At 44.9% G+C, this 23,858-nt stretch overlaps 3 protein-coding genes across 4 annotated transcripts; 2 read left to right on the top strand and 1 right to left on the bottom strand.

Moving 5' to 3' along the window:
• The first annotated feature begins 257 nt into the window (after positions 1-257).
• Positions 258-3,605, top strand: calua (calumenin a). 2 transcript variants are annotated; one of them, XM_080887280.1, is made up of 7 exons: positions 258-339; positions 589-820; positions 1,282-1,475; positions 1,568-1,734; positions 1,808-1,868; positions 2,441-2,640; positions 2,721-3,605. In XM_080887280.1, exons 2-7 carry the CDS (start codon positions 600-602, stop codon positions 2,823-2,825), a joined length of 948 nt encoding a protein of 315 aa, XP_080743406.1. In that variant the 5' UTR covers positions 258-339; positions 589-599; the 3' UTR covers positions 2,826-3,605. The 2 variants fall into 2 exon arrangements, with proteins under 2 accessions (XP_080743406.1, XP_080743407.1); XM_080887281.1 differs by having other exon boundaries at positions 275-354.
• Positions 3,606-3,869: 264 nt separating this feature from the next.
• opn1sw1 (opsin 1 (cone pigments), short-wave-sensitive 1) lies at positions 3,870-5,288 on the bottom strand (the record flags this gene model as incomplete). Its single annotated transcript, XM_080886847.1, has 5 exons — positions 4,943-5,288; positions 4,698-4,866; positions 4,462-4,627; positions 4,083-4,322; positions 3,870-3,962 (listed from the first exon to the last, which is right to left on the bottom strand). The coding sequence occupies exons 1-5, from the start codon at positions 5,280-5,282 to the stop codon at positions 3,870-3,872; spliced, it is 1,008 nt and encodes a 335-aa protein (XP_080742973.1). The 5' UTR covers positions 5,283-5,288.
• A 7,137-nt stretch (positions 5,289-12,425) lies between these two features.
• Positions 12,426-22,841, top strand: tnpo3 (transportin 3). The gene is made up of 23 exons (XM_080887688.1): positions 12,426-12,686; positions 13,958-14,158; positions 14,558-14,631; positions 14,711-14,867; positions 15,146-15,289; positions 15,392-15,567; positions 15,653-15,791; positions 15,918-16,064; positions 16,402-16,509; positions 16,595-16,686; positions 16,767-16,906; positions 17,045-17,236; positions 17,413-17,504; positions 17,609-17,685; positions 17,762-17,822; positions 17,913-18,053; positions 18,397-18,513; positions 18,609-18,703; positions 18,791-18,947; positions 19,027-19,194; positions 19,285-19,397; positions 22,297-22,380; positions 22,471-22,841. The coding sequence occupies exons 1-22, from the start codon at positions 12,567-12,569 to the stop codon at positions 22,355-22,357; spliced, it is 2,772 nt and encodes a 923-aa protein (XP_080743814.1). The 5' UTR covers positions 12,426-12,566; the 3' UTR covers positions 22,358-22,380; positions 22,471-22,841.
• The last annotated feature ends 1,017 nt before the right edge of the window (positions 22,842-23,858 follow it).

The raw sequence follows: 23,858 nt of genomic DNA, 5'->3' as shown, positions 1-23,858 counted from the left end.
AGGAAATAAAGTTTCATCTTTTTTAAACTTCATGATTTTTCCGCCCCGCCCCCTGTATGTCAGCGCGCGGGTCTGCGGACGTGGCATGCGTGCTTCCTTCTTTCCTCTCGTGAAGAAGGACCAATGAGAAAAGAGTCCGCGGACAGCAACCCTCTGACATCACCGAGGGAGCATGACGTATAACTGAGGTGGACCAATCAGGTCGAGGGAAAAGTCTGACGCGGGCTCTGATTGGCTGCGGAGGCCCAGAGGCGGCTCCGCGGGGTCGCAGACAGCGGGGCTCGGTGTGAGGAACGAGCAGAGCAGCGGTCGCCAGGTGTAAGAGTAGCACGCGCACAGGTGAGAGGAGAGCAGGTGAGCTGATGCTCCAACAGCTGTAGCGAGTTTGAGGCAATCAGCAGTTTTATGAATATTAAACAGAAACTGTGATGTTTGTAAAACCAGAGTTTATTATCATGTGACTGACGTTTGCGAGAGAAGCTGACTGTGAGTGAAAATATTCAAAGAGGAATTTAAAGCTTAAAACGTAAACTTTGTTTCTGTGCGCGTGCGCGTGCGTATGTCTGTGTCTTTGTATGTGTGTCACAGTGTGTGTCAGGATGGTGCGTCCAGTGCTTGTGTTCCTCATCCTTGCTGTGGTGGTCAGCAGCAGCAGTAAGCCCACAGAGAGGAAAAGTCGGGTCCATCATGAGGAGCCTCTGAGCGCCCTTGAGCATGACGACCAGAAAAACTTCGACTACGACCACGAAGCATTTTTGGGTCAAGAGGAGGCCAAAACCTTTGAGCAACTTCCTCCAGAGGAGAGCCAACGCAGACTCGGGTGAGTTCAGGTCATCTGAAGCTTCGCCTGGTTTTTCTGAGTGATGAAGAGAAGCAGGCCGGCCTCGGCTCTCCACATTGAAGTACAGCCCGATCAGACTGTGGCTGAGCGCTGTGCAGGGACAGGGTCCACAGGGCATAATGAGAAATTCAGACAATCACTTCCTGTAGCTGTGTCATGCTGACCGTGAGGAAATAGACGTCCTCACTGGTCGAATCGTCTCCACCTCCAGCTGCTGCAGACGCAGGAGAAACTTTACAATTTCAACTCACATACTCAGCTCAGCTGTGTTCACAGAAAACTCAATACAATTAAAATAAAGTCCAGTGTATTTCCTGGACCTGTGAGCTCAGTTTGGGTTCAGTTAGGTTAGATATTTCTCAAGTCTAGTCTTTATTTTTGTTGCCTCTCATAAAGATGTTGTTTTTGGCTTTGCGCTCTGGTAATTCGTGTCTCTGCAGCATCATCGTGGATAAAATTGACACTAACCGCGATGGTTTCGTCTCTGAGGAGGAGCTGAAGGCCTGGATCAGAAATGCTCAGAGGAAGCACATCTATGACAGCGTGGAGCATCAGTGGAAAGACTTCGACTTGAACGGCGACGGCCGCATCAGCTGGGACGAGTACAGGAACGTGACATACGGCAGTTATCTGGGTCAGGACTCCATCTGAGGTTATTAGGTCTTCTTTGATAAATGTTATTGTGCTGTAATCAATCTGATCAGGTCTCTCATTGCTTGGTTCCAGATGACCCTCCAAAGGAACCAGAGTACAACTACACCTACATGTCGTCGAGGGACGAGCGGAGGTTCCGGGTCGCAGACAGGAATGGAGACCTCATCGCAGACAAACAGGAGTTTACCGCTTTTCTTCATCCTGAAGAACACGAGTACATGAAGGACGTCGTGGTGCAGGTGAGACTGATGTCGTGGGGTCATGTGACCCACTGTTTCGTTTCAAATATTTAACTTTCTTTTTTTGTCACAGGAAACGATCGAAGACATCGACAAGAATGGAGACGGGTTTATCGACCTGAAGGAGTATATCGGTGAGGTTTTATCGATCAGGTGGAGCATTAGAGGAAACAGGAAGCAGCTGATCTGAAGGTCAGGAGGTCAGGCCTTTACCTTCTCCTGACAGACGGACTAGACAGTGATGGTCTCATGGAGCCTATGCATGCTTTTTGTGATGTCAGGCAGCAGGGGGCAGCACTGTGACGAGCTCGCTGCTGAATACCACAAAATTTACCTGCGGCTGAATTTATTCTGTGTGCTGCAGCTTTCCTTTTTATGATTAGCCAATCAGAGTGCTTGTTAGGTGGGAGTGTGTGTGTGTGTGTGCGTGCGTGTGTGAACAGACTGTAACCAAACAGATAACAGATTTAAGTTCCTCTTCTAAGTTTGGTCACTTCTTGTCACGTCCAATTGCCCCTCCCTGAGCCTGGTTCTGCTGCAGGTTTCTTCCTTTTAAAAGGGTGTTTTTCCTTCCCACTGTCACCAAAGTGCTTGCTCATAGGGCGTCGTATGATTGTTGGAGTTTCTCTGTATTATTGTATTGCCTTGAGGAAAATGTTGTTGTGATTTGTGCTATATATAAACAAACTGAATTGAATTGTCGTAGGTGACATGTACATGTCTCAGGACGGCGAGGAGGAGCCTGAGTGGGTGGCGACAGAGCGTCAGCAGTTCTCGGAGTTCAGAGACAAAAACAAGGATGGGAAGATGGACAAAGAGGAGACGATGGACTGGATCCTTCCCTCTGACTATGACCATGCCGAGGCCGAAGCCCAACATCTGCTGCATGAGTCTGATGCCGACCAGGTGAGGCTGAACCAAATGCGCCCCTCGCAGCTTTCGGTTTACCTGCTTGCATGTGTAACAGCTGATTTTTGTGTCTTCAGGATGGAAAACTGAGCAAGAAAGAGATTCTGGACAAGCATGAGGTGTTTGTCGGAAGTCAGGTGACAGACTTTGGAGAGGCGCTACTGCGACACGACGAGTTCTAGAAGGTCACATGATTGAAGCGTCGCTGGAACAAACTGCTTCTGAATTTTGGTGGAAACTTTATGGAGATAATTTATTTTTAGAGCCAAAGAAGAAAAAACAGTTTTGATGTTCAACAGTTACTGCCAGGTTGTTAGGCCAGACTTTTTTATTTTTCGTATGTGTTTTTGCTCCTCACGAGTTTCTGCAGTACAGAAGCGTAAAACACTGACCCGCCATTTTCACTAAAATCCACTTTTATTTCATTTAGTGTTGAAGAAAATTATGTCATTGGGACACAGTTGGACTAAAAGGAGTGCTCATGTGATTTCAGGTGAGAGCGCCTTACTGTCGTAGCTGTGTTGGTCATTTGGAAAAAAATCTCACGTAAACGTTTTACGCTTCGTCCTTCAGAGCGTTGCCACTTTGGAGCAAATAACAAATGGTTTTTATAAAGATTTAAAGATGCCTTAAAGCATAGGTGTCAAACTCTGGCCCGCTGGCCTACTGGTATTATACAACTACCATAATATATATATTGTTTAGTATTAAGCTTTGCTTGTTCCATATTCAGTTTTTCAGCAAAACTTGTTTGAGTCCATAAATCTGGAGGAAGATTTTTTTTTTTTTTTTCAGTAAATATTAATGTTAGCCCGCGACCTTGTTACAGTTTTGAATTTTGGCCCACTGTGTATTTGAGTTTGACACCCCTGCCTTAAAGCTTAAAAAAATCTACAGACAAAGTCTGAGTTTTGTCGCATTTTTACCTGTTTATCAATAAAAAAAAAATAAAAAAAGTGAAACTCAGAGTTTGGTTTCGTGAACGTTTTATTCAGAAAGTCTAAAGAAAGACACTTCACTGTTTTTAATGTTTATTTTTGCCTTTTATCTAAACACGTATGTTCTACAGGAACATAGATATCAGCTGATCGTGTGTACGTATAAACTTTATTTACATAACGATGAGAATACAGGAAACATTCGTCCTCCAAACTCTGACCTGTGAAGGTCCTCTTCAGCTCAGTCACGCCCTCTTAAAAGTTCTTTGTGTCACTTTGGTGTGAGCATTAAGAAGCTGTGGACACTTCAGTCTTTGTGGAAACTTCGGAGGATTCGTCCATTGTCTTTCCAAACACCATCTCCATGATACAGCCATTAAACTGAGAACAGAACAGAAGAACTCATCATCACTTCAGTAGCAGGGACAACTCAAACTGTCAGAGAAAAGCTGCGAAAAACTAAACCCTGCGTTCTGCACTGTGTTATCTGAGTGTGCTCACCTGTTTGTTCATGAAGACGTAGATGAGTGGGTTGTAGACGCAGGCGCTCTTAGAGAAAAACGCCGGGATGGTGACAAGTCGATAGTCTTTGTTTTCATCTGTGGAGTAGGCAAAGTAAAGAGCTGCCAGGGCGTACGGGCCATAGCAGGTGACGAAGGACCCCACCATAACGATGATCATTCTTGACACCTCCTTCTCCGCCTTCTGGGTGGAGGCTGACTCAGCCTGCTGGGCTGCAACCTGCAGAGGAAACAACAAGGCTAAGCTTTAATGGAGTGAAGTTCTCAAGCTCCAAACACACTACCAGCACAGAGACTCAGTTAATCACTTAGTGCTGGCTGATTGATTGATTGATTGATTGATTGATTGACTGACTCACTGCTCTCAGAGCACCCAGCAGCTGGGAGTAGCAGAAGATGATGATGGAGAGAGGCATGATGAAGCAGGTGACCATGAGGAAGTGTATGTAGCTGGTCGTGTTGTACTGCTCATTGTGAGTGTACCAGTCGGGTCCACAGGAGCAGCCCAGACCTTCAGGGATGTACCTACCAACACAGACAGTCAGCTCACCTGTGCAGGACACACACGGCCAGAATCACCTGATGCCTACATTACCTGCTCCAGCCAAAGAAAGGTGGGCAGGCACAGCCAATGCCCATGAACCAGGCGAAGGCCACTGCAGCCAGAGCGTGATTTGAGCCAAACTTAAAGGCTCCGAACGGTTTACAAATGACCAGGTACCTCTCAAAGGAAAGCACCGCCAAAGACCAGGCGGTCACCAGACCTGAGGAGGAGGGAGAAACACACCATTGCACCTGCACACACCTGTACACATCCTGCCGATGGATTGGGTGGTTTACCTGCCACGGAGCCCACAGCACCCTCCAGAGCACACAGCGTGTGACCCAGGAAGAAGTAACCTCGCATGGAGGCTAAGAACACCTGACTGACAGAGAAGGTGACGAAGATGAAGCCGGAGAAGGAGATGTTGACAAGAATGAAGTTGAGTGGGACTCTGAGCTTCTTGTACTTCATCGTCGCCACGAGAACAATGAAGTTTAAAGGAGTGCCAGCAAAAAAAACAAAACCCATAAAGGCGGCCTGCAGGTAAAAGGCCCAGACAGGGGCCAGGTAATACTGGGGCCCCTCAAAGGGACTGACTTTGGAGATGTTCTCGTACAGGTGGAAGTGTTTTCCCATTGTGACCCTGAGCTCTTTGCTGCTGCCGCTGTGTCAGCCTCTTATATACGCTCATAAACCACTTACAGCAAAGATTATGCTGCTGGGATTTTTCTAAACTTTCAGGATTAAGAACTTCTGACTCCTTAATCTGCTTACAGAAGGTTTTCTCTGTGAACACACAGATCCACCCGAGTTCACCTCACTGCTCAAAAAAAACTTTGTGCTTTAAAGGTGACCGCAGTCGCATGCACGTCTTATTTAAATATTTATTTATTATTTTGGTAAATGGCTCTGGGATTAGCCCTTTAACTCCAAGGAATTGAACCTAGAACCATGTGGTCAGTGGATGAGTTTTCCCTCTTTTTCCAAACAAACTTAATTTAATGATTGATTTAATTAATTAAATTGTTAGTGATCAACACATACTTACAACAGCAATCATATTAACAGCCAATAACATGACAGTAAAACTTTAATTATGCTAAATGATTTATCTGTACTCTTTAAGTTTGGTTACACGTAATAACTAGAAACATTAGCATCCCGCCAACCAGCTCACTGTTGTGGAGAGGTCAGTGGGTGAGAAGCGAGGTACACTTGGACAGGTCACAGATTCAAACAAAGATCTCTTTTAGTGAGGCAACAGAGCTGACTGTTGCTCTGCTGCCAACTCTAAAAATCCTTCTTACAGATGAAGAGGTAAGTCCCTGCTGTGTGATATGGTTTGTGATGGGTTTATAAAGTTTTTAGTGTAATAAACACAAGCTGTTGTCAGGCCCACTGCAGGGCGATGAAGACGCCTGATGATGAAGAGCAGCAGCAGGTGGCTGACGGATCTAAATCCAATAAGAGTCTTTTGTTTTTCCGTGTGCTCAACTTCCGATGTAATCCGGATATTTCAGATTTACCTGACCAGGTGATCCTCCTCAATCCTCCAAATCCTTAAAACATCGTCACACAGTCAGATTAGAAGACTCACGACCACTGAAACGGTTAAAGGGGTTCAGCGTGAGGAAGACTGTGAGGAAGAGGAGGAGGAAGAACACTGAGCCTTTAAGAAGGAGCTGTCCTCCAACCTTCATCATTTCTCCTGCTCAGAGTCCGGAGAACGTCGCGGACAAGAAGAAACTGCACTGTCTCCACTTCTGTTGCCCATTTTCATCCTGGACCAGACTGAAGAGGAGACACATTTATTGACTGATCGATTGATCGATGGCTGTAATGATTGCTGACCTTTAGAGCGGGGGCTGTATCATAACCAGGCTGTGAGCTGCATGGAGCATGGGTATGATACGACCTCAGTTTGGAGGTGACTTGCAGCCTTAAAAGACTGATTAATCACTGATGTATTGACTATTGATTACTTGCTACTATGGATTATTGATTAAGCTCCTGGTGGTTCAGGTATGAAGACCGGAGATTATGTCTGCTGCTTTCACTGTTTAATGTTAGGTTTCTGTTTGTTGTGAGTCTGTGCTGTAACACTTAAAGGTCACAGTGGCCTCAGGTGTTCATGTATCCTGTATTATTTATTTTCATCTTTAATGTCTGTTAAATAAAAAAGAACCTGCTGATCAATGAAGTAATTTGATTGTGTGAATCATTACTTTACTTCAAACATTTAAATGAAACTCAGAAGCTGTTTTGGTTTAATTATTATTTTTTAATAAAATTCCTTTTTGGAGCATTGAGGCACACTATTATTCATCAGATTTATTATCCTGTTATTACAGTTATAACTTCAGAAATGTTTTTAACTTCCAAACTTCTGATTATTGAAACTGAATCAAACTCCAAGCAGCTCAGTTTTTTTCTGTGAATAAAAATGCCCCACTAAAATGACTTATTGATCAATCAATGCCCTAAATTTTGTTCACAGATGACTTGCCGTGTTTCTTTGGGTTTTAGAGCAGTTAAATTCGACTCGATCATTAGAGCTCCGAGCACGTCATCAGGTCCCTGAACGTCTCTTTATCCAGGATCTCTTTTCCTTATAGGGCTTCATTTATACTAACATCATTAGTCAGGGTCAGAGGTCACAGGAAGTGGGAGATGAATGCGAGAAATGAACCCAAGGTTTGTCAGTCTACCTGAGAGTAGTCGCCACAGCCTGCATCAGGTTTGGTTTAGTTACAAAAAAAATAAATCTGGAAGCATCAGAAACATGTCAGTCATAAGAACTTTAGCTCATATCATCAGCTGTTGTTGATCTGTCTGTAACTTCCAAGCCTGAACAGCTTCATTAAAATCAGAAATGAAGCTGAGCAGATGTTGCCACTGGTAAAACTCTTTAACATTGATGTCAGTGATGAAACTAACATTGTACCTGCTACTTGTTCATGTTCCCCTAATAAACGAAATGATCAAAAGTGTATTTGTATTCACTCAGATTATCTTTGATATTAAAGTTTGTTTGATCTGAAACAGTGTGACTGCACACGCACACACACTCAGGGTTAAATGTGATGATTTTAAATGTGTGTAGGTTCTTCAATATCCAGGTTCAGCATGTTAATTTAGTAATTACAAACATTTCAAGTGTAAATGTTTGTGAACATATTTATTTTTATTTGTACTCCTCCGTGTACGATCCCCTCCGTAAATCGCCTTGCTGTAGTGGAGGACTTTTGTGTCCCAAGCAGAGGAGGAGCCAGACATTTGAAACACCCGGGGCTTAGCCCTAAAGGGTAGTATGCATGTGGGATTTTTTTTTTTTTTTTTTGAGGGGGGGGGGGGTGTAGAAATGACTGAAAGATTAATAGGCTCTGTTTTGAATTTTGTTCAAAAAAGAATGACTTCATATAGGGAAATATATATATCACACATGCAGGACACCTTAAACTAGTTTTTTAATTGAGCAGCGAGACAGAACGAAGTCGGGGCTGTATCAAGACACAGGGACTAAACCCCAATTCAACCAGACCCAGAACTGATCCAGAATTAAAACAGGACTACAACAGTTCAAAAGCAGGATTACTGAGGACTTAACCAAGACATAACCACAATCAGAACTAGATGATAGTAGCACTAAAAATCATCATAGACCTGCACTACACTTATTTATTTAATTCTACCAAAGTACAATATTTAGATTGAGAAAAGTTTATATAATTATTTAGCCTTGTTGTGCAAACAAGCCTGCAGAACTTAATAAATATAGAATTTGAAAAATAGCAAACCTAAAAAGAAACACTAGGTACGAGATACATGAGTACCTATGATACAGTGATACTTTTAGTAAGCAACCATTTGACTAACATGTGTGTCTCACCTGCTCTTGTTCATCTCTGTTCTGTCCCCATTCTCCATCTCAATCTCTGCTCCTCTCTCTCCCTCTTTGTGCTGACAATCATCAAATATACAGTTGAAACCAGATATTTACACACTCTTCAGATAAAAACACTTTTTTAATTGTAACATCAAATCAGACTAAATGTTTATTTTTTTAGATTGATAAATATAAAAACATATTTGTTAACTTTAAGAGTAAAGAGAGAAACTGTCTGTGTTTTTTAATTGCAAATGGCACCAAATTGTATTCAAACTGAGCCACACTTATGGAGCTCCACGATTCTTTTCCTGGTGTTTTGGTTGACATCTCTTGATTTTCCCATGTCAAAGAAACAGGCTCTGTGTTTTGCCTTATATGCATCCACAGCTGTGCCACCAATTTACTCACATGGACTCTACTAACCTATCAGAAGCTTCTTCAGCTCAGAATGGAATCGTCTGGAGTTTTTTTTTATTAATTAACAATAAACTTAGTGTACATGTACTCCTAAATTTAATGAAAGTGATAAAAATAGACAGCTCTGTCTCTCTTTATTCTGACATTTAACTAATTCAAAATATATTTCAATATTTATCTAAAACAAAAGTTTACTCTAAATTGATGTTGTACAGTAAAAATGTTTTATGTTTTCTCCCTAAAGTGTAAATATCTGGTTACAAATGTGAATATCCTGCTGTGTACTGAAATCCCTCTTGTTTTGCATAGAAATATACTGAACAACATAGTAAGCATGATATATAAAATAACATTTACCTGAGTTTTTTCTTTGAAAGAACCCTCGAATGTCCATTCTTATGTTTCAGTACATAACTGAAACCGATTTAGTCGGGGAGGGTAAGAACTGAAAATATGAAATAAACACACGTAAGCTAAGACTCTCTAAAAAATAGCATTTGTTCGGCTTTTCATTTCGCCATTTGTTGATTCACTTGAAGAGCAAGTAACGTAATATTGGTCAAGTGATCAGTTTCATATCAATCTTTCGTGATGCACCGTCATATTTACATTATTTGTACGGTACGAATGATTTGCTTTGGTACCTGGTCAAACTTAAGCTCTCCTTAGTATGGCTGGCTCCGTCTCTCCAACAGCGCACTCACGGGCAGCAGCTCCCCCCGCCCCCTCGCTCAGTCGCTTAGTGCCTGAGCTTGGATCATACCAATATCAGGGGGGGATTCACGCACAGTCGTAAATTCCCACAGTGTGCACTATGTGCTTCGAATATTGTGTGTACTTTTTGTTTTATACAGTTGTCAGCCAGGCATCTAACTATGAAAAAATTACACTCCAAAATACCCCGGGCTTCTGACAAAACAACCCGGGCTTAAGCCCCGTAAGCCACCCCCACGCTCCGCCCCTGGTCCCAAGTATCCATGGAGCTCTGTTGGCTTGGGGGGCCCGGTGGTAGGGCTGCTCAATCTGCTCAACATTTGGCAATAAACCCTATTCGGATTCTTCTGAAGTGTGGCTGGCCTCTCTGTCACAGACAGGGTGAGGAGTTTAGTCTTTTGAGAGGGGCTCAGAGTAGAGCTGCTACTCCTCCACATTAAAAGGAGCCGGTGCGGTTTTAGATACAGGCGACACGGGCGGTTGCCCGGGGCGGCATCGTGGTGGGGGGCGGCATCACGGGCATCGTAGTACTCATGCTGCCCCGACGTCAGCCAGCGCATATTGGGAATGGCATAGGCACCGATCGGTTTTCCCTCGCCCATTTGCTGGGAGTAAGGGCGCCCTCCGTTTGCCAGGTGCGCCTGCTGCTTGCGGCGCAGAGAGGAGAGGGCGGGGCGGCGGGGGATTCACTGGCTGGCTGGAGCAGCATCTAATAACCAACTCGCAAAATAAAACAAAATTAAAACAAACCAGCAAACATGAAAACACCAGACATTATGATACAGACTTATAATTTGCACCGATGTTTTTTCTAAATTCTATACACAAAAAGTGAGCGCGAGAGCCTTCGGTGTGCCTGCTCGCTGCTGAAGTCAAAGTAAACTTTATTGTCATCTCCGCTACATACAGTCCAGTATATAGAGAGACGAGGCTCCAGTTACAGCAGTGCAAGTAAACAAACACTATATATAAGAAGAGTAAGAAAATAAATACACACTTTAGGACCAGGGGTAAAGGGATCAATAACATCCATCCATTCGCTTCCGCTTATCCTTTTCAGGGTCGCGGGGGGGCGCTGGAGCCTATCCCAGCTGTCATAGGGCGAGAGGCAGGGTACACCCTGGACAGGTCGCCAGTCTGTCGCAGGGCCAACACACAGGGACAGACAATCATTCGCACTCTCATTCACTCGCACATTCACACCTAGTGGCAATTTGGATTATCCAATTAACCTATCCCCAAGCTGCATGTCTTTGGACGGTGAGAGTAAGCCGGAGTACCCGGAGGGAACCCACACAAACACGGGGAGAACATGCAAACTCCACACAGAAAGACCCCGGCCTGATGGTGGAATTGATAACAATTTAAAATTTACAGTTTGATAATTTAAAGCATAGGTGTCAAACTCTGGCCCGCGGGCCAAATTTGACCCGCAGCCTAATTACATTTGGCCCGCGAAGCCATACCAAATTACTATTAGAGCTGGCCTACTGGTATTATACAGCTAATATATATATTGTTTAGTATTAAGCTTTGCTTGTTCCATATTCAGTTTTCCAGCAAAACTTATTTGAGTCCATAAGAAAAGATTCATTCTTATATCTGGAGGAAGATTTTTTTTTTCAATAAATATTAATGTTAGCCCGCGACTTTGTTCCAGTTTTGAATTTTGGCCCACTGTGTATTTGAGTTTGACACCCCTGATTTAAAGTCTCACACACATAAGCCATCAAAAGGGGAGGGGGGCCGGCTGCTTCCAAATAGAGCACATTTCATTCATAATGATGTAAATCCAAGCCCATTATGTATTCATGATTTGAATCCTGGGTTGTGTAAAATCTCAGAAATAAACCCTAGACAAAGTGAATCTGTGAACTAAGGTGTAGGTGTGTTAGATCATGTTGTGGTGATCCTCGAGCTGGGGGATATGTGTTCATACTGGAGTGCAAAATTAAAACCAATGGAAGATGGACAAGAAAAGTTCAATAATGGCAGGTCATCCTGAAACAATCAGAATCAGTATACTTTATTACTCCCTAAGGAAATTATGTGCGTTACAGCTGCTCCAAGAAGAAATGGTAAAAATAGCAACAGTAACAGACTAAACTCCAAACAATACATTATGTTACAGATTATAATATTAATTAGTCATTGTCAGTTGTTGATTCGTCCTGTTCTCATTGTATGACGAATTATGATTGCTGATTGGTAGCCGTTTGCATACTATGCATACTCTCTCTCTCTCTCTTCATATGTGTGTGTGTGTGTGTGTACAACAGTTTTATGTTAATGTACAATCCTTAATATGTTGTGTGTGTGTGTGTGTGTGGGGGGGGGGGGGGGGGGGGCGCCAGAGGGACTGTTCGCCCAGGCTAGGACCGCCACTGTTAGGGATGCTCTCACTTCAGAGATAAAATCTCTCAGCTGAAATGGGATCATCTCGGTATTCCCCCTGGATGAGCTGGTGAAGGTGACTGGGGTCAAGGAGGTCTGGGTTTTTTCGCTCAGGCTACTGCCCTCACCACCCAAACCCAGGTGTGAAGCAGAAGATGGATGGTTATGATAAGTTGTCATTAAATTCAAATTAATTTTTATTGTACTCCATTGTAATTTATTGTATCGTATTATTATTGTGTCCCTAGTTTTGTTTTATTTTAATATGCTGCATTTTATTTCATCATTTTATTTTTTAATTGCCCTCTCACAGAAGTCTTCTTCCGGGAGGACAAAGCGGAACTTCTTTTGGTGCCCGTGTTTCCGGTGGGACCGGGATTGCCGTTGCAGCGGAAAGCCTGTGAGATGGCGGTCGGCTCTCGGAGCGTTTAGGACCCTGAACCCGGATCCGAGCACCCGGACCCCGAGCTGTCTGCCTCACCGCGTCCCTGTGTCTGACCCGAGCTATGGAGGGCGGCAAACCGAGCCTGGCGCTGGTGTACCAGGCGGTCCAGGCCCTGTACCACGACCCGGACCCGGCCGGGAAGGAGCGCGCCTCGCTGTGGCTGGGAGAGCTGCAGAGATCGGTGAGAGGGCGGGGGGGAGAGGCCCGGGCGGGCGGAGGTCGCTTCGTGTTTTTGGGGATCTGTGTGAAGCGGATCTCAGGGTTTTACCTGTGTGAAAACGCACAGGTGAAGTGTAGTGCGCAGTCTCAGAGGAGCCACCGCTTCCGTTAGCATAACAGCTAAGCTAAAGAAAATGAATGGAGGAAAACATGCCGAGCTAGCTGCTATGCTAACTGCTAGCTGTCTGTATGTTACTTTGCCTGCCTGCGCACGTGTGTGTGTGTCTGTTTGTTTCTTTCTGTTTGTGTGTGTGTCTTTGTGTGAGAGAGTGTGTGTGTGAATGAGTGAGTGAGTCACCTTGCTGCAGGTGAGTAAATGAAGCGCTCCCCTGCCTGTGTTTGGACTTCCTGTTTGCGGTTCCGGCTTGTTTGTTTTTATTCAGCTGGTAGCATGTTAGCATGGTCACAGTCAGGTGACCTGGGGTAAAAGGTCAGCCACTGTGCGTGAGGGCTGAAGTTATGCAGGTGAAAGTTTCCCCCTGTAGCAGTCAGCTGATCAGTGAGCATGCTCAGTGGAGTGTTTGTGGAGCCCCAGCTCACAGCCTTCAGTCACGTGAGAACTAATTCGAGCGTCTCAGGTGGACCTGAGGAGAACACCTGAAGAGAACCAGGTTCAGTCAGGTGGTTGGTCTTTTGGGGACAACAGATCAAACGGTTCATTGTAATGTCAACTAGCTGGAAACGTGAGGCTTCTGGTTCTGGTCAGATGTTCTCCCGAGTGGCTGATGGGCATTAATGATAAGGAGCAGAATCAGCAGACAGCCCACGATTCAATCTTATGAAAATAATTCACTGAAGATTTTTTTTAACATTTTACAGTGTGCGAGTATTAGAGTAATATTCGCAATCACCACCTTTAAACTGTAGATTATGTTGTCAAAGTTAAACTTTGTTAGTACCTGTTTTATACAACAATGTAACATCATCTCTTCATTTATTTTCTTACCAAGCTCACCAACATTTCACTAAGACCTGCATAAATGTTGCCGTAATACGAGTCACTCTGCAACTGAATAGAGTCAAGTTGGCAATTATGTGCAATCTGTTTGAGATAATACAGCAGTTACCTGATAAAGTTGCCTCCTTCAATTTAGTCAGAAGTCCTCTTGTTCATATTTTAATTAGTTTATTTATTTTTGTTTGGTGTCCCTGTATAGACAAAATATCATAATGTTATGCTGTGTCGATTGTTTTCTTCTCCCATCCTTCGCTATGACATCACTTCTTCCTCAGATGTATGCTTGGGAGGTGTCAGACCAGCTGCTGCAGCTCAAACAGGACGTGGAGTCGTGTTACTTCGCCGCACAGACAATGAAGATGAAGATCCAGACGAGCTTCTACGAGCTCCCGCCAGAGACCCACAATGCACTGCGAGACTCGCTGCTGACGCACATCCAAAACCTCAAGGACCTGTCACCCATCATTGTAACCCAGGTAACTGCACCTGTTCCGGCGGTATAAGCATCGGAGTCAATAGGACTTCATTGACTCTTGACTGATCCTCACCTTTTGTACTCGGCTGTAAAGTTGTCTCAGTGGGGTTTCCCTGGAAACAGCTGATTATCGCTTCAGTTAAGAGGAATGTGTCCTGTAACAGAATCAGCCAATCAGAATCATCAAATATTTCTTACCTGTGATGTTTAATGTTGGCTTGAGCTGGTTAACACCTGCTTTAATACATCTGTGTGGTTGTTATCACACCTTGTAGGAGGGCGGGGGTTTAACTGTAAAAAGTAAGCTGAACTTGCAGTGACATCATCAGGGTTTAAAAACAGGAAGTTTGTTTGTGATAGTTCTTACTTGAGTAACTCAGACCATCACCCTTTCCCTCAGCTGGCTTTGGCGATCGCTGACCTTGCCCTGCAGATGGCGTCCTGGAAAGGATGTGTTCATACACTGATAGAAAAGTAAGAATTCACAAAATCGGCTAACACAATGTTTTCTCTGAAGCTGGACAGTGACTAACCTGTTCTTCTGTCTTCTCAGGTACAACAATGACATCAGCTCGATGCTCTTCCTCATAGAGATCCTCACCGTGCTCCCAGAGGAAGTTCACAGCCGCTCGCTTAGGATCGGAGCGAATCGGAGGACGGAGATCATCGAGGACCTGGCGTACTACTCAAGCACCGTGGTTACCTTGCTGGTGAGACACCTGTCTGACTCTCACCTGTCAGACAGCTCAGTAATATTTCTGTCTGAACACCACTGAATGTTGATCGTATCTGTTCACCAGGCCAGTGGCTGTTTAACTGTCACATGATTGCCACATTAGCTGCATGTTGTCATTAAGGTAGGGGTGTGGCTAGTAATAAAACCATAATGATAATGTGGCGGAAACTGTTATCACTCTAAAAACGGAGATGTCACTGATGATGTCACTAATCTTTATTTAAACAGGACTCTGACTTTATTTGTCCTCAGACAACCTGCGTGGAGAAAACGGGGAATGATGAGAAGATGCTTATTAAGGTGTTTCGCTGTCTGGGCAGCTGGTTCAACCTGGGCGTCCTCGACAGCAACTTCATGGCGAGCAACCAGCTGCTCATGGTGCTTTTCCAGGTCCTGGTAAGTGTGAGAGTGCCGTCAATGTCAATGATCTGATGATCACGTGAGCCTCGATCTTGAATTGTGTGAATATTTCTATGTTACCCCAAACTGTCTCCACAGCAGAGGGACGAAACCTCTACCAACCTCCACGAGGCGTCCTCCGACTGTGTGTGCTCTGCGCTCTACGCCATAGAAAACGTGGAGACCAACGTCGCATTGGCGCTGCAGCTCTTCCAGGGCGTCCTGACACTAGAGACGGCCTATCACATGGCAGTAGCCCGAGAAGATCTGGACAAGTGAGGACAAATCTAGTTCTGATTGTGGCATTCATGTGTTGTTTACATATTGTCAGTAACACGCGTGTTCAATTCTCATCCTCAGAGTGCTGAACTACTGCAGGATCTTCACAGAGCTCTGCGAGACCTTCCTGGAGACCACGGTCAGGAGTCCAGGACAGGGCATGGGAGACCTGAGGACCCTGGAGCTGCTGCTGATCTGTGCAGGACACCCCCAGTACGAGGTACGAACACACCCCATGGCATTGCATATGACATGGCATATGAAGCTCCTGTGTGTTCTAATTCGGATGTCGGCCTGTCTGGTCTGCGTTATGGTTCTGTGTGTGATTCTGTTCTCTGTGGTCCAGGTGGTGGAGATCTCCTTTAACTTCTGGTACCGTCTTGGGGAACACCTGTACAAAATCAACGACCCGACTTTGCACGCCATCTTCAGACCGTACATCCAGAGGCTTCTCCACTGTTTGGCCCGGCACTGCCAGCTCGATCCGGATCATGTAAGAACCAGAACCTGAACCTTTTCATGCTGCAGTCTGGCTCCAGATCCTTCTGTGTAAAGTTTTTATGATGCTGAGTTTGAACACACTGCTGTAAGTTGAACCCTGACTGTATTACCTGTCCTTGTTGTCTCCATGGTGGTCCACAATAATGCACACAGGTGTGTTCACCGTGAGTGATCAGTAATCAGTGAATCACTTTGAATGTGAAGTCAGGAACACAAACAAACTAAAAATGTCAGCGTCTGTCAGACTTCCAGCTCTGGCTCCACCCACAGGTGTTGGCTTCAGGTGTTCAGGTCATGAAATCTTAGTCTGAATTTTTCTCCGTCCACAGGAGGGAATCCCGGAGGACACAGACGACTTTGGCGAGTTCCGGATGAGGGTGTCTGACCTTGTTAAAGATGTCATCTTCCTGGTTGGCTCCGTGGAGTGCTTCGCTCAGGTAACTAATCCTCAGGTGGTTTCAGGCTGACAGGTGGGATCTGTTTCACCTTTATTCTTTCATTAACATCACTTCCTGTCCTCAGCTGTACTCCACGCTGAAAGATGGGAATCCTCCCTGGGAGGTCACAGAGGCCGTCCTCTTCATCATGGCTTCCATCGCAAAGAGCGTCGACCCGTGAGTATCTGTGTCACTGCCACGGGAAGTTCTCACAGACGCGTTCATCGAGTAAACATGTTCTCCATGTCTGATTTCAGGGAGAACAACCCGACGCTCACGGAGGTGCTGCAGCAGATTGTGTTACTTCCGGAGAGCGTTCACATGGCGGTGAGATACACGAGTATCGAGTTGGTTGGCGAGATGAGCGAGGTCGTGGACAGGAATCCCAGATTCCTTGGTATGGAGGAATGATCCTGAACAATGGCAGTGTCCTGATGATGCAGTCAGCCATGTTTTAACTTCCTTGCCTTTCAGGATGTCGTAGCTTCACAGGTGCGTCTGGGAATACTGAATAATATTTTGTACTTCCTGTCAGACTCTGTGTTGAACTACCTGATGAAAGGTCTGCGAGAGAAACCGCTGGCATCTGCGGCAGCAAAGGCAATCCACAACATCTGCTCCGTGTGCAGAGATCACATGGCTCAGCACTTCCACGGGCTGCTGGACATCGCTCGCTCACTAGACTCCTTCGCCCTTTCCACAGAGGCTGCCGTCGGCCTGCTCAAAGGTACCTGCACTGACATCATCACATATTTGTACTGTACCTGCCTTGAATTTATCAGATACCTATGGTCACATTTAGAAGGTACAAGGTTTAAATCTCTGACACAGGTTTATCCTCATGAGTGGTGTAGATGCAGCAGGCTCATGTGTAATCACATCAGTGTACTATTACCTGTACAGGTACGGCTCTGGTCCTGGCTCGACTTCCCCTGGAGAAGATCGCAGAGTGTCTGAGCGACCTGTGTGCTGTTCAGGTTATTGCTCTGAAGAAGGTCAGAGGGGTGTGTGTGTGTTTGTTTGTTTGATTGTTTGTTTGATTGTTTGTTTGTTTGTTTGTTTGTTTGTTCACTTATGTGTTTACTTGTTTGTGTTTTAGCTTCTGACTGAGCAGTCCACAAACGGTAAATCAGCTGATCCGACGGTGTGGCTCGACAGGTTGGCTGTGATTTTCAGGTGAGTTCTCCTGTTTGTTCACTTCCAGTATAACTTTAATGAAACAGCTGACGGTGGACACATCATTTCTCTGCAGACACACAAACCCGATCGTCGAGAATGGACAGACTCACCCGTGTCAGAAAGTCATCCAGGAGGTAACACACCTGCGCTCACCTGGAAGTCTGATTTGAATAGAGTGATTTGAATAGATGTGATAGAGGTACCTCTGGTCATGTGACTTGCAGATCTGGCCCGTATTGTCGGAGACTCTGAACACTCATCAGGCTGATAACCGCATCGTGGAGCGCTGCTGTCGCTGCCTCAGGTTCGCTGTGCGCTGTGTCGGGAAAGGCTCCGCCTCCCTGCTGCAGCCGCTTGTCACACAGGTGAGACCTCATATCGGACAGCGAGCAGGAAGCAGGTTCAACAAGCTCTGAGTTTAAAAATAAACTCTGAGCTTCCAGAACAGCTGATCAGAGCTTTTCCAGTCGGGTTTGAGTATGTGCACCATGATGTAGTCAATCAGTAATCAATCAAATGAAGTTTGTTGTTGAAACTTGTCACACAAAATAATCATCTGTGAACAGATTCAAAGCAGTTTGCCAGACTCCAGGGGGCGCTGTGACTAAAGTGTCAGCAATTCTGATTGGTTTAGAGAGAATCTGTGATCCCCGGTGATGCAGTGTTGTTTTGTTTCCAATGAAACGATCACATGTGTGTTGTTGTCAGATGGTGGGCGTGTATCAGGTGTATCCACACTCCTGCTTCCTGTACCTGGGCAGCATCCTGGTGGATGAGTACGGTATGGAGGAGGGCTGCAGACAGGGATTACTCGACATGCTACAGGTGAGCACACCTGGGCACTGAGGCTCCACCTTTCTGTTATGTGCTCATTGAGCTGGTCAGTGATGATGATGGTGGTGTGGCTTCCTCCTCCTCAGGCTCTCTGCATGCCGACCTTCCAGCTGTTGGAGCAGCCGAACGGTCTAAGGAATCACCCTGACACTGTGGATGACCTTTTCAGGCTGGCCACCAGGTGAGTCTGAAGCTCCGCCCATTTGAGCCCGATGGTACCACGCTCCGTAGCTCTGCCCGTTTTCACCCGTTATCCTCTTCTGCTCAGGTTCGTCCAGCGAAGTCCTGTCACACTGCTCAGCAGCAGCATCATCATTCACATCATACAGTGCGCCATCGCCGCCACCTCATTGGACCACCGAGACGCCAACTGCAGCGTGATGAAGTTTGTCCGAGACCTCATCCACACAGGAGTCGCCAACGATGTAAGTCTAATGGAAACGTGCTGTAAACGCCAGTAATGTCACAGGAGTCTGCTTCACCTTAACACCTGTGGGTCTGCAGCACGAGGAGGACTTCGAGGTGAGAAAGCGTCTGATTGGTCAGGCTATGGAGCAGCACGGCCAGCAGCTCGTCACTCAGCTGATGCACTCATGCTGCTTCTGTCTGCCGCCGTACACGCTACCTGACGTCGCCGAGGTGCTGTGGGAGATCATGGTGTTCGACCGGCCGGTGAGTAGGTGGTAGGGCATCTCAAACCTGTGTGCATGCTGGGGGTGTCGGGTGACTCTAGGTGCTGATGATGGTGTCCTTGTGTTGCAGACGTTCTGCCGCTGGTTAGAGAGCGCCCTGAAAGGTTTACCGAAGGAGACGTCAGGCGGCGCCGTGACAGTCACCCATAAACAGCTGACTGACTTCCATAAACAGGTCACCAGGTGAGATAACCAGTGTTGGGCAAGTTACTTTGAAAAAGTAATTAATTATAGTTACTAGTTACTTCTTCAAAAAAGTAACTGAGTTAGTAACTGAGTTACAATATTCTAAAAGTAATTAATTACTTGAAAAGTAACTATTGCGTTACTTTAAAAAAAAAAAAAAAAAAACCTTTAACCCTCTTAGGTCCAGGGTATAATTGGCCATTTTTAACTACTTGATTTTCCCTCCACATTTTACCTTTAAAAACTATTTACTTTGCCTTGTTTGGTCTCATCCTTTTCAGCACAACCTCGCGTGTCTGAATTTACAGTCATGTTTTCATTTTTGACATACTGTGTTAACGCAGTTGATCTAAAATCAGACAAAAAACATAAACATAAAATCAGAGTAGAAAAAGTTATATTTTTTAATGTAACAACAACAAACATGTTTAATGATAATATTTCATAACTTTAAATGTAAATATAAATTGTCAATTTTAAAATCCTCTGCACAAGTTTTGCAAACAACAAAGTTATTTGCAGTCATTTACCTTTTACCCTTTGTTATAACCATTTCAAACTATTTACAGAACAATCAGCTGTTCTGCATTCAATGAGATGCCACACAAATTATTTGTGCCACTCCAAAAAAATAATTTCTGTCCACTATAAAGGAGAACATCACAGCCTGATACCTGCAAGTCTGACAGCAGCAGGTGTATCATTGTTTTTATTCAGCAGTCGTGTCATTTTACTGACACACAACACCAAACTATCCTCTACACTACACATTAACTACACACTCCAAACACGCTAAACGTCACAAATCTCTCACATCTCTAAACTCGCGCGCTCTCTCTCTCTCTCTCTCTCTCTCTCTCTCTCTCTCTCTCTCTCTCTCTCCGTCACTCCTAAAACGTCCCCCTCTCCCGAAACAACCAAATGTCATGTTGCCATTAGAGATGGACCGATCCGATATTAGGTATCGGTATCGGTCCGATACTGACCTAAATTACTGGATCGGATATCGGAGAAAAATAAAAAATGTAATCCGATCCATTAAATATCACGAAAGCACCTCACAAAACTTGCAACACGCCGTAACTCACCTCAGAACGTTAGCACGTCGGAGCAGTATGCATCACATGATAGAGCGGCTGTGGCATGCGGGACCTGTCGGTGGTCTGGATAGCATGTGGAGCTTCGCTAGCAACCCGGCATTTCATCTCCGACAAAGTTATCCCCGAGAGAAGTAAAGCAAGTGTGTAAGTCCATCTCTGAATGTTTGTAAAGCATTCCTGCGTTAAGCTTACCAAGCGATATATGGAGCGACTGCCTCTTCTTGCTGCTACTTCAATCATGAAACTGCTTAATGATCAGCTGATCGGCTTTTCTGTCGCGAGTCCGTGTCTCTTGTTTGCTTTTGGCCCACTTTGCACCAGAAAGAGGAAACCAGCGGCTGAACAACAGCAGCACGTTTAAGCTTGATCAGCTGTTGTTAGAATGTATTTAATCTTACTTTCTACTCGAGGATCTTTTTCTACGTAGCTGACGCTGGTAACTGTGCAGGGGCGGATCTAGCAAAGTTTAGCCAGGGGGGCCGATAGGGCATTAACAGGGAAAAGGGGGCACAAAGACATACTTTTCTTTCTTATTCTCATTTCAAATGTCGAGCTTTTAATAAATAATTATCTGACACCCAAAGTTTTAATTTGATGCAAAATGAATAGAAGTCCATTACTGTATATAGTAACTATTAAGTCTAATATATATACCCTAGTAAGCTATAGTACTTTTTCCTTTGGGAAGGTACCATCTGTGCAGTCTGCAATTTTGTTGAAGAAAGATGTTGAATCTATTTAATATTTCTTGAAAAATAATTGATTTCTGTGCATTTTTTTTTTCACACTGCATCAAATTAAGGTTGATTACGTTGATTAAGCATCATGAGGTGGAGCGTGAGGGGTGGTTCCCTATTTTCTATTTATTTATTTTTGTTGTTGCTGGGAGTTGGAACCCTATTAGTTAGGTTGATTAATATTTACGCTAAGTACTCTTTAAAATACCAGAATAGGGAGGATGGTGTAGGTTTAAGTTTATTAGATTGATCAGTATTGCTGAACTATGAAATATTTTTTTTTGCATACAGGTATAACAGAATAGCTTTAGTGTAGTTGTTGTTTTAAACTTGAGTATGAACTTATACAAAATGCAGCAAGATGTTTAAAAAACAGTTTTGTTGATTAAAAAACACTATATCGGATTCATATCGGTATCGGCAGATATTCAAATTTATGATATCGGTATCGGACATAAAAAAGTGGTATCGTGCCATCTCTAGTTGCCATATCATTTTTTTGGTTGGTCGACATGGTGCATTTTTCCACCAACACGAACAGGCTGTTTTTGGGTTGGGTTAAACTGAACACAGCTTCAACGTCTGTTTGTTAAAAAATAGTAACGCATTCACAGACAGGCGTTGCTGACTGTGAGGCGTTCAGGGACAGGCGTTGCTGTCTGTGGCATTAAGAAACAGACGTTGCTGACTGTGAGGTGTTCAGGGACAGGCATGGCTGACTGTGAGGTGTTCAGGGACAGGCATTACTGACTGTGAGGCATTCAGGTAAGAGTGCATGAGGTGTGTAGCAGGTTTTGTCGAGACTCACTCGTCTGATGGTGGAACGCAGACAAACTGGAGTCCGGATTGAGCGAGTCTGGACTTGTCCTGACCTGATTGGGAGGTTTCAGGTGTATGAAAAACACTATATGCACTGGTAAAAAAAAACTCTTCCAACTGTGGAGTTTATTTCCTGTAAAATTGATCTCATGGTCTGGTTAAATGTTTTTGATAAACATTCAGTGTGTGGAACACCTGCATAGGTGACAAGTAGATAACCTCACATTTGTTGTTCTGCAGCGCTGAGGAGTGTAAACAGGTGTGCTGGGCCATCAGAGAGTTCACCAGACTGTTCCGATAGCTGCAGCCTTCTCGCACCGCCAGGTGAGCCTGTTCTCAAGTACACTCAGGTGTGTATTCAGCCTGAGTTTGTTTGCTTCTCTGATATGTTTAAGACTTCTTTTTTCCCCACAGGTAAATCTTTTTGTTGACGAGCATTCAGAGGTGACGGCAATAATCTGCGTCTGCAGACGAGGATCCAAAGGGATGAAGATGATGAAGGACTTCGAATGTGAACAGGGCGGCTCACTCTGAAGGACTGACAGATTGAAGACTGATTGGACAGAATGAGTCCACCCCAGCTCACCTGAACTCACCTGACCTCACCTGCAGCAGGTGGTGAGTGGGCGGGGCTGGGTCCGGCAGGTGGGCGGGGTCAGGAAGCTGCGGTCGTGAATCGGAGGATGTGCCTGGTCAACAGTTTTTAGAGATTTATTTTTGGACTTTGGTCGTGGTGGGGGTTTTTTTTTTGTTTTTTTTTTTTTTTTTTTGTCCGTGCCATAAAAGGAGCCAAAAGATTTTCCATGATGCTCTTGGCTGCAGCGTGCTGCGGGAGGATTTGGCGTCACCTTTGACCTTTTTAACTTTGGTTGAATTTTAGTTGTTCTTCCACAAAGTGAAACAGAGTGAACTCTGGGTAATGAGGCGGAGAGACTGACACCATGACATCATTGGTGATGTAGCCTTGTTGTAAACAAATTAAAAAAAACAAACTGCTCATCCAGTGTGTCTGTTATTACTGTCACCTCACTTACCTGTGCCAGTTGGTCAGACAGCTGCATGGTAGCCAGGTGTTTGGGTTCTCGCTCTGGTTAGCAGGTGTTGGAAGGAATGAGGTTGGGAACCTGATGAATTGGCTCAGAAGGGTGCGGAGGCTTTCTAAAATAATAGAAACCTTCATCACAGAACTCTTCAAAGTCAAACAGAGCAAATCTTTTTGCTCCTCCATCAGAGACGCTCCAAGGTCGGTGACAGACTCGTGAAGGCAGTGCAGCAGCTATATTGGGCATCGGAGGGCGTGAGTGAGCTGGTGGTTTGCATCGTTCCAGGTCTCATGCTACAGCACAGAGAAGATGGAAAAAGTTTCTCTGTATGTGGAGCTGTTGGTCTGCAGAAGGCTCAGTTTAAATGCGTCACAGGTGTGATGTAAGCGCGGTTAAACCGTCACGCAGGAACAAATCCGTGAGTCAGACCTGAACCTGCTCAGGACCACATCCTGGAGCTCACTGAAGTGCTCTTCCTGTCCTCAGACCTCAGGGGAGTGTCTGAGTGGCTTCTTGCAGGAAATTCTCAAACTGACTGTCAGGAGCTGAAGTCTCTAAGCCCCGAGGAAAGGAGCCCCAGTCCTTCATTTATCCCCAGCTTGAATGCAGAGCCATGAACGCTGGGGAGGCGAGGAGCTTGTAATTCAGACACGTCAGTAAATCAAGTGTGACGTTCACTAATCTGTCAGATCCTCTGCATTGCCGAGCATCTCTTTTCCTAAGTCCTTATCTCCTTTCCTTGATGTTTTCCATCATTTG

Source organism: Rhamphochromis sp. 'chilingali' (assembly GCF_963969265.1).
Source record: "Rhamphochromis sp. 'chilingali' genome assembly, chromosome: 7".
Taxonomy (NCBI): Eukaryota; Metazoa; Chordata; class Actinopteri; order Cichliformes; family Cichlidae; genus Rhamphochromis; species Rhamphochromis sp. 'chilingali'.
Note: the sequence above shows the minus strand (reverse complement) of the source record. Positions and strands in the feature narration are given on the sequence as shown.